The 14561-nt window shown below is 41.9% G+C and overlaps 1 protein-coding gene across 1 annotated transcript in view; it reads left to right on the top strand.

Moving 5' to 3' along the window:
- The window catches only part of LOC145412501 (cytochrome P450 9e2-like), a 51426-nt gene extending 37161 nt beyond the window's left edge, over positions 1–14265 (top strand). The window contains exons 4-6 of the mRNA XM_080282388.1: positions 117–177; positions 6342–6532; positions 14051–14265. Coding sequence (XP_080138514.1) covers positions 117–177; positions 6342–6532; positions 14051–14223 — 425 coding nt within the window. The 3' untranslated portion in view covers positions 14224–14265. The remainder of the gene's footprint in view (positions 1–116; positions 178–6341; positions 6533–14050) is intronic.
- The last annotated feature ends 296 nt before the right edge of the window (positions 14266–14561 follow it).

Raw genomic sequence — 14561 nt, 5'->3', positions numbered from 1 at the left:
GAGACTGTAGGGATTGGTTATTACACTGCTGTTAGCTCTCTCTCTCTCTATCTGTCTGTCTGTCTCTCTCTCTCTCTATCTATCTATCTATCTATCTATCTATCTCTCTTTTGCAGAATCCCTGAGGCTGTGCCCACCTGGTCTTGTGGGGGAGCGGATGTGTACGAAGCCATACAAGTAAGCTGAAACGCCATGTTTTCATTTGCTTTGAAATTAATATAATGCTTGACTTATCCTATGCATGAGCATTCCTCACTTAACGTCCAGAAGCCATAGCTATTAACAGTCTTACAAACGGGTCAGAGTTGTAACTAAGATCCGTTTGTGCAGCCAGGGCGTAGTCAGGATAATGAATTGGGGGGGGGGGGCAAGAATTTCCACTGGTAACTTTGCATCATTGGATGATATATAGGCAAAATAAAATGTGAAGTACTATAGAAGGCTACAGGTGTGAACATTAATTCTACTAAATTTTGTGGAAATAAAAAAAAAATAGATTCAACTCAGGTAGAGACAGCTTCGATAATGTATAGCCTACTGTACTGTATATCACCATTAATGTCCACGGCTGTACTTCATGAAATGCACAAATATATTTTGATTATTTTTTTATAATGTGTATACACTGTAACTCTGTACCACTATGATTACCCAATATACCGGTACCACGTTACCGCTAGATCTAATTTTTTTTTTTTTTTTGTTACTGTAAGCTGCCATTTTTTTTTTCCAAATATATATAAGACGATCACTAATTCGAAACTGACCCGCCACAATAGTTCGACCAGAAAAACCTAATGCTTCGATAATTAGGTTCTTGTATTATAGCTGTAGTGCCGAACACTGGTAAAATGTTTACAATGTGTCCTCCCTGTACTAATCTACGGATCAGAAATTTGGAGTGTAACAAAATGTCTATAACGTAAGCATAAGAATGCCCAAAGAGGAATGGAGTCGATAAACAGTACATGCTAGGCATAACTTGGAGACACAAGAAAAGAGGCACTTGGATAAGAAAGCAAACAAAAGTAAAAGATATCCACATTCTTATAAGAGAGAGAGAGAGAGAGCGAGAGAGAGAGAGAGCGAGAGAGAGAGAGAGAGAGAGGAAATGGTCCTGGGCACGTCATGTATTTAGAAGACGTGATAACAGATGAACTACTAGAGCAACAAAGTGAGACGTTGATGATGCTGGTTCTGATACAGATTCAGGCTCTGATCGTTGCTTATTAGTGTTTTCTTGCTTTCTGAATAAAAAACAATACACGGAAGTATCAGACTGGATAATTCTTTTCTTTTTGCTGTTAGGCTCAGACATCATTAATCTGTCAAGAACAAATGTGAAACAGTGAAATTAGAACATTTTCCCGAATAATATTGATATATAATCATCAGTTATCTAAATAACCTTAACCTAACTAACCAAATTTACTTTCACTTAGTATTATTGCTTGGGGGGGATATTATGTCAAGTTAGGTTAAAACCAGTATAACAACTTTACGATGGGAGTGAACTGTGTAATGCAATTGTTGGTGTCCAGGCGATTTCATTAAACTGAAGAGTAATTTGTCAGACGAATTTATTGAACTGCGTTTGAGCTTGTAAGGGGGTATACAGGCATTATTCTTAAGGGAGTATACTGGCATTTTTAAGTATACAGGCATTTTTAAGGGGATATGTATATGCCTGTATATCTCCTTAACAAAAATGCCTGTATATTCCCTTTAAAAAATCCTTGTACACTCAAAGAAAAATGCCTGTAAACTTAAAATGTGGGCTCCCATACCCTATGCATTTTCTTAGCATTTGACAGAATAATAATCTCGGCTGGAGTAGAAATGTGAAAATTCATGCTCTTAGATACGTTGTATTGCATAAAAAGAGCTTCTTAATTGGTTATTTGAGAATAATAGAACAAACTCGTTGGGTTGCTTGAATAATATGATTGGAAAATAATGCATTTCTGAGAGGAATTATGTGGTACCTAATAACCGAAATAAAGAAAAAAATTGTAAAAACAAAACAGTTACTGTCTAAGCTAATTACCGTCCAAAAAAAGACACATTAAAATGACGCTCTAAACCAGAACTAAACCATTAGGCTATATATATATTTTATAATCATTTCGGAGAGTAGATGTTGAATTTGGGAGGAACTTGAGTGAGAAGTGGAGAGAATACAAGAAATTGTTTTGGAAGGAGTTTAAAAAGTGAGACAGGGTAATAAGGGAAGTAATAGGAAAGTGAAATAGGAATGGCAGGGTGTTGGTGGACAAGGGTGAAAAAGTGAACAGATAGAGAGAACATTATGAGGATTTGCTGAATGCACAGAGTGAAAGAAATGCAAGTATCGGCGGCTGGGGAATGACTGGGAGAAGTAGAGAGGTGAGGAGGGAGGAAGTAATTAGCAGGATGGAAGTAGTTGAAGCAATGAAGAAAATCAAGATGGGGAAAACCTCAGGAACAGATGGAGTGTGTGGTGAGATGCTGAAATAAGGGGGAGAGTGTGGTGGATTGGGTGTGAAAAATGTGTAGACTAGCTTGGGAGGAAGGTAGAATTCCAGAGGACTGGAAGTCTGGAATAATTGTCCCTTTATACGAAGGTAAAGGGAAAGAGAAGTATGTGGTATCATAGGGGAATATGTCTCCTTAGGAAAGATATATAGCAGGATACTTATTAACAGAGTGAGGGAAACAACAGAGGAATTTGTTGGAGAAGAACAACGTTGGTTTAGGAAAGGAAAAGGTTGTGTAGATCAGATGATCAAGTTGAGATGTATAGCTTGGACCCTGGAACTTTTGCAAGAAGGATACAAGTTTAGGGTGAGAGCTGTGGAAATTAGTTATCTGAGAGGAGCGCGTGAAGTTACATGGAGAGACAGGCTGACAAATGAGGAAGTGAAAGAGAGTTGTGGTGTGATGTAGGTGTGGGTTGAAAAGGTTAAGAGGAATACTCTAAGGTGGTTTGGCCATGTGTAGAGAATGGAGAATGAAAGATTGACCAGGAAGGTGTATGTGAGTGAGGTGAATGGAGTTAGGGAGAGGGGCAGACCGCGGATGAGATAGAGGGATGGAGTTGAGAGGTATATAAGAGAGTGGGGTGTGAGTTGGGAAGAGGGCAGCCGGGTGACAAGGGACAGGGTGACAAAGGCGAATGTAAGACGTTTCGGCCAAGGACGTTTGTGCCATGAGCCACCAACCTGGGACGTTTTGAAGTGTGAAGTGTTGTGAACTTTACCTAACCTAACCTATGCCCAAAACGTCCTAGGGTGGTGGCCCATGGCTCAAACGCCCGTCGTCCAAACATCCGAGCATTCATGGAGGCGATTTGTTTGGGGCCATCCCTTACAAGACTGAGGCGTCAGGCAATAGACAGAGAGATAGATAGATTTAGCCTACTCAAATTTCAAATGACATGGTGAGACCATCATATTCCTTAAATGTATCAATGACCAACGTCATTTCAAAGGCCCCCCCATAGACTGCAGACAGTCAAGCATAACTAACAATCATGACTGACAAGAAAATATCTAAACCTATCTAGTACACTGGTCCAGTCTATTATGCAAATGATAACACCCATACACAAGGTCCAAGAAATACCAAGCTTGAGCACCGATTTGGAAAAATTCTCGATCTGGAGCCAAAATCAGAGACCAAACAGTATAAATGACCGTATACAGTAACGGTAGATAAACCCGAGACATAAAGAAGTAAATATATGTACTTCCTAGTCCTAAATTAGGTCTTGATCTCAAAGTAAAGCCGCGTTTTCTCGGACCAATTTGGACCGGTTTAGACTGGTCTGGACTCGTAAGTGGTAGCGAGAACAGGCTAATGTCGGTCCGATCCTGTCTAAACCTCCTATTGGCTGCAAGAGTGATTGGGAGTGGCCTAGAAGAGTGTCACTACGGTAAGAAATAAAAGGTTCTTGCTGAATTCCCAAACAATTTGGGCTGAAACCTGCCTTAAAGGCTCACAGAATACATTAGAAGTTGAAGATGACTGAGTGTGTATTCTGTTGACGAATTTTGAGCTATCCTTCTGCTTCTCCTCGAATTTTATTTCGGCCATTAATGCTTTAGTGCTCTTATTTCGTGTGACCTAAAGTTGTACAGTATAAAGCCTCTACTTCATGGTGAGATTTACTTGGTTCCATCCTTGGATGATCACGTGCTTCTACTAGCATTAAAAATGTAATTTAAAACAAACCTTATTCCCAAGTCCGCCATTGTTGACCATCGATGTTTACACCCTGTCACGGACGCTCCTGGCCTCCTTCTTGGCTGTTGCTGACCCGCATAAGTTTGTGAACAGACCGGTATAGCCTAGGCTAGCTTCTGGGACAGGACTGCCTTCGACCATCTGTACGGTCTAATTGTCTCGCCAGAACAGCAATAAGACCGGTCAAAACCGGTCGATACCAGTCTAAAGGCCTCACGAAAACGCGGCATAATAAACATCAACAATGAGGTATAAACGCTCGTGCCGATCATTCGAATCAGAATAAAATTATAAATAAATAAATAATATATATATATATATATATATATATATATATATATATATATATATATATATATATATATATATATATATATATATATATATATATTTCTACGTTTTGTGAATATGGGGGGCATGACCCCTCTGGCCTTCCCTCTGGCTACGCCCATGTTTTGCAGGAATGGCAGAGAAAGGACAAAGGAGAATCTCTATGTATTTCTCGCAAATACACATTATAGTTACGTCTTGGGAGCCAGTAACAATGGCAGGATATCCTTCCCACAACTGGAAGGCCTCCACGGCTATCCTCTGGCCAGTCAGACTGTTGAATAACCTTTGTTTTCCCAATGTCCCTGTTAATCCAGCCATGGGGCGTGTTGCCGTGGAGCTCATCTCCGTAACTTTGGCCTTTAAGCTTGTTGAAGGTAATTCATAAACTATCCTGCAATGAACAGCCACCGCATCATGAAGGTTACCAAAGTTTCATGGCCTGGGTGTTACTAGTGTTACCCCAGGTACTCGTTTTACCTACCAACCCAGAAAAGGTGTATGAATACATGTTGCCAGCAGCCCGGATCAGGAATCAAACCCCAGCTCTGTCGGGCCAGCAGCTTCGTAGTAAGCAATGGAAACCTAAATGTAAATCTGATGACTAGGCTACATTTATTCTACAGCAGTGGTGCTGAGCCTTCTGGGGTGAATGTGCCAGATTTGTGAATAAGCGCACCAATTAATATATGCAAAAGTAACTAATTAATCCACACAATCCTAACACTGATTACTATACTGTATTTAAAATTTAATACTGTAACGATAAGTAGGCTGTTGCAGATTAGTTCATGTCTGTTTACTCAAGCCGCGTGAGCCGGAGGTACGTTTATAGACGCCTGTGTATCATAACAATATTGTTCATATTTATTTGTTGTATTGTGCAGTAATATCAGTTTTTATTCCTGTTGCTTGCTGTGGACCGCATCAAACCTCCTCGAGGGCCGCATGCTGCTCTCGGACGGTGGGTTTAGCACTCATGTTCTCCAGAAGTTTTGGAACTTAGTAAAAAAAAAAAATCCATAACCTGCCTTAATGACCCTTGCACTGTTGATGGGCATTAATCCTAAACCGCCATTCCTGACAGGTAATGTCTCTGCCTTTTATTTTTTACCACCCTCACAACACTGCTGTGAAATTCTTAATAGTCGAAAACGTTCATGAGAAAGTAAACCAGGACCAGTAATGTGTTGTTACTGCCGCTCATATGACCGCAGAAAATTGGGGCGTTCAAAATGACAAGCTACAAGCATTGACAATCACAGTCTCATTCTTAATGATGATCAGGATTTATACTCATAAGTCCCAGAATGCCTGAAGCGATTAATCAGTTACTGAACACAGGGCGTTAGGAGCTGAGGTGACAGTGAGTATGGCAACCTGATCTAATTCCCCATATTAGTTTTGCTTGTGATTCGTGTGTCACTGCAGGTATCGTATATCTAAGATCAAAGGATATCTCTGTTGACCTTCATTAGATCATAATGGCTCTACTAAATATGCTTGAGAGAGATGAACAGTTTCTACATACCTAGGCGTCAGGCGGTTGTCACTTCCTTACAGGCACACAGATATAACATTACCTGGAATAAAATATGATTTTTTCCCACTATACGAGGGTTATTGGTGGCGTTGTTGATACTCATACTTAGGATTACTCTAGTCCTGTATTCCAGCTGAGATTTGGTCAATGGAGACTGTTATTACTGGCACCCTATTAACCCTTCCATGGTCGAGAAAACTCTAGTGTTCTATTCCCTCTAACATTGTTCATTTAAATTGCCTAGAGTGTCCGGGACAGAAGTGGTGCTAAGGCCAGGGGACTTGGTACAGTTTCCAATCTGGAGTATCCACCACGACCCCCGCTACTGGCCCCAGCCTGACAAGTTCCGTCCAGATCGCTTCATGCCCGAGAACAAGGCCAACATCAAGCACTTCACTCATCTGCCCTTCGGAGCGGGACCCAGGAACTGCCTTGGTAACATCCCGTGTGTTATTGCTTTTGTGATATCTAATATAGCATGATCTAACTTAACCTAACATGACCCAAGCTAAGCTACCTAAGATAACCAACCTAACCTAAAACCTAAGCTAACCTAACTTAACATGACCTGACCCAGTGGAACCTAACTTAATACGCCTGAAAACAAAGTCAGCATCAAGCTCTTAAGACTTATGCGATTTGGAATAGGACCAAATAACTGCAATAGTAAGTGGCCATGTCAATCACTGTTTACCAATACCTAATGTAGCCTAATCTAGTCTAACTTTTACTTAATTAAACCTAACCTTGCCCTAACGTAACCTAAAGAAACCAAAGGTAATCTAGTCTAATCTAATCTCATTTACTTTAACCTGACCTATACTAGCATGGTCTGCCAGCAAACAAGGTAAGTATCAGTCATTTGACATTTATAATTTTAAATGGGTCCCAGAAACTGTAGTAAGGTGTCGGATGTTTTTTGTAATTACCTAAACTAACCTAATCTGACCGAAATCAGACTGAAACTAACCTTACCTTAATTTAACATAACCTACCCTAAATTTATCCTAACTAATACCAGCAATCAGGTCACAATGATGACCGTCTCCCATTATTTATTTATTTATATTAGGGACGCAGAAACTGCACTGGCGCTGTGCCAGGAACAGTACTCATAAGACCCGAGTTCGATTGTCTGGCCGATCAAACTCTTGGATAAAGTTTGTCCGAAGTTTTCTGATGATTGTTTATTTCTACTTATTTATGAGACTGTTCAATTTCTGTGCTAAACAGTTTTCCTAAGTAGTTGTTATCAGAACTAGTTTTTGTTTTGTCATTTTTATGAACACTTGTGCACGGCGAGGGAGTTATGTGATTGATCCTGTTTGTCTGGCTGTCCTTGTCTATTTGTCTTTGTTTACTTCGAACACTGAACGAGTTCTACCTAATCTGTCACAATTATTCAGAACCATCATAGGAACAGACGATTGATTTTTAGCCGAGAAATAGGACATAGATCTAAATTCAAGAACAAAGACAGCTCAGAGTTTTGAACCGATTTTAACAAAAACTTAACCAGATTTGGTGGAAGGATAGGAAACAGTGAAGTTATTCAGTTTTGCAAACTATTGGTCAGAGGTAAATGTCACAGGGCAGGGTCAAAGGTTCGATCTTCTAACTCAGATTTGGTCAGATTCGTTTTGGATGAATCTTTGTAGAACGGTATATGGCTAAGCGAGGATAAAATTATTCTATTTTCAGAACAACAGAACAATGGCCACGGTTACTGGGTAAGGTCAGCTTAAACTTTTGACCCATTTTCAACAAAACTTGGTGAATGGGTTTAGGTTAAGGTAAGGTCGAACATTTTTAGATTTTGAGGACAAGGGCACAATGCAGGGTAAAAGGCTAAAGGTCCTTCAAGACAACCAGTGGGAGCCTATTATGTCAGCACATTGTTTATCTGGTTATCTTATCTTACCTGGTGGCTTCCCGGACCCTAAGCCTGCCCAATGGAAGGGCCCACGGAAGCCACACACCGCTGATGTGCCAGCCCACGGAAAATAAGAAATGAGTAAGAAAGAGAAAAGCAAAGATATAGGCCAGAAGGTGCACCATATGCAGCTAAGAAGTAACTACTTGCAGAAGAGTGAAAGATGGGGGTGGAGGGGCAGATAGCAATAGGTCAAGAGAGAAGTAATATCATCACAATAGTTAATGGAACTGGAACATGGAGTCGCCGAGATGGGAAGTGAGAGCCTTTTTTTTTTTTTTTTTTTTTTTTATGCGTCTGACTCTAGGCATAGGCTTCACAGCCTGCTCTCAAGGCCCAGTAGTCCTCCTACATACCATACACCTCTCTACATGTCACCACTTTGGCTCTAACACCCACCATCCATATTGAATACATGCTAGGGCTGTCTCATACAGGACTGGTGTATTGGTATTAGCAGGGGTAGTTTTACAATATGTCGGCGGATCTTCTGGTAGATCAGTAAAGTCTATTCTATCTATCTATCCATAGCCCGACGCCCTAATCCCGCAAAGGGTGGCCACAGACAAAACGCCTCCAAGTCACTCTGTCACCCACCATTTGACTACCCTCCCCCCAACTCACACCCCCTCCCTCATATACCTCTCAACTCCATCCCTCCACCTCATCCTCGGTCTACCCCTCCCTCTCCCTCCCTCCACCTCACCTACATACACCCTCTTAGTCAGTCTTTCATTCTCCAGTAAAGTCTGCTTTTATTAAATTCAAATCCTTAAATTGTTCCCTGCCCCAGTGGGGATTTGAACGTGAGTCAGGTAGGACTGCAGGCCACCTTTCTATCGACTGAGCCACCGCTGCTTTAAAAGAAGCTAGGTCCTGAATAGAAAAAACAGAATCGGGCAGGGGATTCCAGAGACATACACACCTGATACTGAAGAATCTCTTACACACGTCAAGTTGACATCGGGAGTGGGCAGTCTTGAACTGGTGACCTCGAGTAGTAGGACAAAGAGGACACACAAACAGATCATCTGGGGTCAAAGAGGAGTTCCTATGAAATATTTCCAGTACATGATGATGTCATGTCGAAGCAGTCTTTCCTGAACAGAGAATAAGTTCAAAGCCTTCAATCTGCTCTTTTAGTTCAGGTGTTCAAGCCCCTGTACAGACTTTGTCCAACGTCGCTGGACTGATTCCAGCAGCCTAAGGTCGCCCATGTACCCCAGATGAGGAGCATTCCAGCAATGGATGGATGTAGGAGATATATAGGGGGATCATGAATGAGGCATCGCGATTTACTGTGGACTTCAGAATACTGTTTGACAGAGCTCCAGCTTTATGAACCATGTTGGTGAAATTTAAGTCAGGAATCAATCAGCACTCCCAGGACAGATACAGAGTTTCTCTGAGGAATAAGTAACTCATACAGGTAGTACATGTCAGAAAGGCCAAGTTCTTCCCATGGGATATTTTTACAGATAAATCTTAGGTCTACACATTTGTCAGTATTCATGGGTAAACCCCAAGATTTTGAAACTCTAGCAAGAGTGTTAATGTCTGCTTGGCAGGCAGTCACATTATCGACAGTATTCTGGTTTGTATCTAGCTTGATGTTTACATACAGTTTGAGATCATCTGCATATATTTTCGTGGGTGAGTTCACATCATTATTAAAAAATTGACATACAACAAAAACAAGAGGGGTCTAAGGACCGAGCCCCGTGGGACACCGCTTAATACCCTCCTGGGGTTGCCAAGATGGTGACTGACAACAACTCTCATTTCACTATCTAGTAAGAAATCCCTGATCCAGTCCAATAAACGTCCCCTGATACCCAGGTTTCAAGGTTTGACAATTAGGATATCATGGCATACAACATCAAACGCCTTTGAAAAGTCAAAGTAGATTGTGTCCACATTGTAGCCAGTATCTAGCGAGTTGGTAACTTCGTTATATGCAATGATAAATTGATCTTCTGCTGATCATCCGGGTCTGAAGCCAAACTGATCCTTGAACAGGTCATTGGATTCAAAGTACTCATAAATGAATTTGGTAATGATGCACTCCATAGTTTTGACACAGACCAATGTAAGAGAAACAGGTCTGTACATAAGAGGGTCATATCTAGAACCCTTTTTGAAAATAGATATGACATCAGACATTTTCTAAATTTGTGGCAGAGTTCCTTGGCTATAAGATTCCCAGAAGATCAGCAGCAGGGGATATACCAACGATGGACTACAGTGCTTAAGAAGGTAAGGGTGGATACCATCAGGGCCCATGGAGGAGGAGGGATCCAGTTTGCTCAAGGGCATTTGTAACATTGTTAAGGCTGATGTCAAGATCAGGAACATAATCATCAAAGGCTTGGTTGGGGGCTGGAGATGGCAGAGAAGTTAAGATATAAACTGAGGCAAAGGAGGTTGCAGATGTTTCAGACATGGTTACAGCATCATGAACAATCTGCCCAGAGGATGTCTTCAGAGGTCCAATGGTAGGATTACAGACCTTTTCCTCCGAATGTAGAAATGGAAAACCTTAGAGTTGGTTGAGAGGAGTTCTACTAGGGAGGTCTCACATCTCGACTGACTAGTTACAGCAAAGTTCCTGTACTGGTGGTTAATGTCCAAAGAACAAGCGGAGAGCTTCTTGAGCCTCCTGAGCATTTTTTCCATGGGTCCCGCATAGCATTTTACAATTGTTCCAGAGTCTTTTCCTGGTGTTTGAGAGTAATTTGGGAGGCTTAATAGGCCAGGGAGGGTGAGAAAAATTGGTTAAGCATCTAGAGGGGATGAATCTGTCAATTAGTGGGAGAAGAATGCTACAAAAGCAGGCACACATCTGGTCAGGGTTTGAATAAGCAAATACAGAATCCCAATCAACATGCTCAAAGAAGTCATTAATCTCAGAATAATTATCTCTGTGCCACAGGCTGACACTGGGTACATCCTCATGTGTGAATTGGTTCTGAAAGATATAATTTGTATTTACTGGACTGTAACTGCAGTGAGGGAATGGGGGAAGTACACAGGTTTCACCAGTATGGTCAATTTCTGAAGTCAGTATTAGATCTAATACATTACCTGATGGGTAGAAAGTTGGCTTAGTGACTAACTGTGTCAAGCCCAGAGAGGAGAAGCAGTCTAGAAGCTGAGAATCGACTGGAGAGATTCCATTATGCATCAGTTCATGGTTCCACTTGATTGAAGGAAGGTTGAAATCTCCCATGAGGACTACTTCTTTGTCTGCACAAAAATCATAAATAAAATTTAGTTAGTTGTCATTTTCAATAGACGTGTATGAGGGGGGATGGTAGAGCGTTATGATGTAGATATTAAAAACAGGTAGAAATACAACTAGGGTATTTGGAACTCTGGCATGTATGGCAAGGTGTTTAACAGAACTTTTAACATACAGACAGACACCATGCTTTGGAATGACACCATCAGTGTCCCTTCTAAGAATTGTGTAGCCCAGAATAGAAATAACAGAACTAGGCACCGATGGTAGTAGCCAAGATTCACTCACACCAAGAAGTGAAATATCATTATCATACAAAAAGTTAGCAAGGTAATTAACTTTTTTGACAATGAAATTAACATTGATATGGGAGATGCAAATGGAGAAAAAAGGATCAGTTCGACTTGAAGACTGAGTTACTAGTTTAAAGAAGCACTATTGACTACGGGAGCAGCTGTTCTGGGTGTGATACCTTGAGATGGCTGAGGGGGAGCTTGAGCTGCTGCATTAGGTTCCTGAGAGGGGGATTCTGACCTGGCTGAGGGTTGACTGACAACTGGTGCTGGGCCGGGATGGGAAACCCCAGAGTTTGAAGAGCGCCTATGGAGGAGCTCCTGCCTCTGGATGTATGTCAAATCTCTATATACTGTATAAGGGTGGCACCATAAGCAGAATTTTGCAGTTGAGAAGATCTAGAAAGCAATAGTCTCCTGTCTGCATCATCAGCAATATTACCACGAAAAATGCCTCTGTCCCTGTCAAAACATACAACAGCTTCAATATTAAATTCTTTGTTCACCGGAAAGTGGGAGATATCCTTGAATTTAGAATCTACTTGGTTCAGATCAGCATTTGGGAGTCCTCTACTAATTACTGATTTGTGTCTGCATTCTCTATATCACATCTCTCTCACCTCCTCGCGAATAGTGAGTTGTACAGCCTCACCGTTGGGGGAGGATTCAGGTGGGGCAGGAGGGCCAAGGATACCTTAGCAACAAATTGCTGGAGGGTGGCGAACTGACCTGGGAGAGACTGGACCATGACACATAATGCCAGGACCATCTCCGACATCTGTTTGACTGTTCCATCGATTGTTACAACACCCTGACTGTTAGGGGAATTGGGGTGGGCAGGTGAACTGGCGGTCCACCCATTAACTCTATATTTCAGACATACAAACAGAATGCCCTCACCCTCCAATCTTATAATCTCAGCAATCGATCTTTTTGGAAGACCGAAACACATAGCTTTAGGGTGAAACCAATTATCACATCTATCACACCCAATTGCCTCACCTCCCACATCGGAACCATATGCGCCACAAGCTGAAGGAGATAGTAGGTCCGTGTGAGAAGAAGCAGGCATGGAAGCACCAGCAGTGTTAGTAGCCTGAGCCTGGGACCGGGAATCGTGAGAGTCAGAGGAGATGCCTCTGCCCCGGCCACGACCCCGACCACGGCCCCGTGAACGAGCCATACCTTAGAGTCAAAGCAGCAGGGCCAAGTATCAGCTTCGGCATCGACGTTTTGGTCCCGGTGTTTCAACCCAACCTCAGCTTGATGTAGCACTATGCACCAAAGAGACTGACGACTTTCCTCTCACTACAGTACGCTGCCACTCAGTTACCTTGGCTTAACTGAAAAGCCGGAGATGTGGGTGTCCGAGACGTAGGCAGCTCCAGAGACACCTTAGACCGGAATTATGTCCAAGCTGGGGCACTCTAAACCACATTATCAGGTGAAGCAGACATGTGGTTGTAGTTGTCACCTCGTTATCTTGCCCACTATACTACATTCACTTCAACTTGGCTTAAAAATGTCATCTCATCGTGCTGAATGATGAGCTGTTGTCTTCCTTGATACACTGGTATCTAAGAAGGAAAAATTGGGTTCCGACCTCACCTTGATATGACGAGGCTACTCATATTACTTCACTACCTTTGCACTAGACACGAACTCAACATCAATTCAACCCCATGACGGAAAATTAAGGCAGGTGGTAGGGTGAAAATAATAGCTACGGTGAAAATCCAATCCACACTTCAGACCTGAGCTCCCTGTGGATTTGGCATTGACACTCAGTTTTCTCGTATATATGGACGATTGTGATGGTTATCTGGACGTGCCCAAAGTTCCTTTGTGTGTCAACTGGGCTTGAAAATTTTTTAAGTATCCTCAGTTTCTAGGAAATGTGAGAATTTGGAAGACAAGACGATATCGGGCAGCCGTCGTGTCACAAACAAGCACTGTATCGAATCACGTTATAAAAAGTAGATTAGAAGTGTGGAAGGTCCTTCTTCATGTTTACACGATTATTTTCTAGCAGTTTTTTATTGAAATGCTCCATACCCACAGGTGCCCTCTGATCATGCACACACACTTTCAGACCGATTGTTTGACGCGGGTGTTTTTGCTTCATTTTTTTAAATATTAGTCATTCTAATTGATTTCTGAAGTATTTGGTTGCTGTAAGATAATATAGAAGCATAAGCACCTTGGCTCAAGAATATTTATGAATATCGTACGAAAATGTGGAGAATATTCTAATTCTGTACAATATTTTGTACAATATTTATTGACCCTGATGATAATATGTGATGGAGGTTAACCACATCTGACAACAGGTGTTCCATAATTTATAAATAACCATCACATGTTTGGAACTCACACCTTCCTGCATTCAGTGTTAATAATACGGCCCTAGCATAGTAATTTTCCCTCCAGCAATGCTGTTCCATGATGACGAGCACGTTGTTGATGATGATGGTATTTCCTTCCAGCAATGAGGTTCGCCCTGATGGAAGTGAAGGTCGCTCTGGCCAAACTCGTGCTGGCCGCTGAGTTGGCCGTGGCTGCAGGGCATGAGGAAATTACCTTCGACAGAGCTTCATTTATGCTTCGGCCTAAGAAGGGTTCCAAACTCCTTCTTAAACCCCTGAATCCGGTGGTGTAACTGTGTGTGTGTGTGTGTGTGTGTGTGTGTGTGTGTGTGTGTGTGTGTGTGTGTGTGTGTGTGTGTTTTAGCCACCTGCAGCCGGTTTTAAACGCCTTAGGTGGGTATTTCTTGTTGTGAGGGTATTGAAAGCTCTGTGAAATCTCTCCAGTTCAAAACGTATCTGCTTATTTGAACAGAATCGTCAGGAGTTAGCAAGAATAAAACAGAAAAGACGTCATTGGAGTGAAGTGCTTAATCCACGGAGAAAAGAATGATGCTGGGGACAAGAAAGCCCACAACGAGAGATAATTGACATGAACAGACGCAATGAGAATGAGAACCAACAGGAACATTAC

Source organism: Coenobita brevimanus, chromosome 93, assembly GCF_032717465.1.
Source record: "Coenobita brevimanus isolate Jiangsu-jjx chromosome 93, ASM3271746v2, whole genome shotgun sequence".
Taxonomy (NCBI): domain Eukaryota; kingdom Metazoa; phylum Arthropoda; class Malacostraca; order Decapoda; family Coenobitidae; genus Coenobita; species Coenobita brevimanus.
This window is presented reverse-complemented; position numbering and strand designations above follow the sequence as displayed.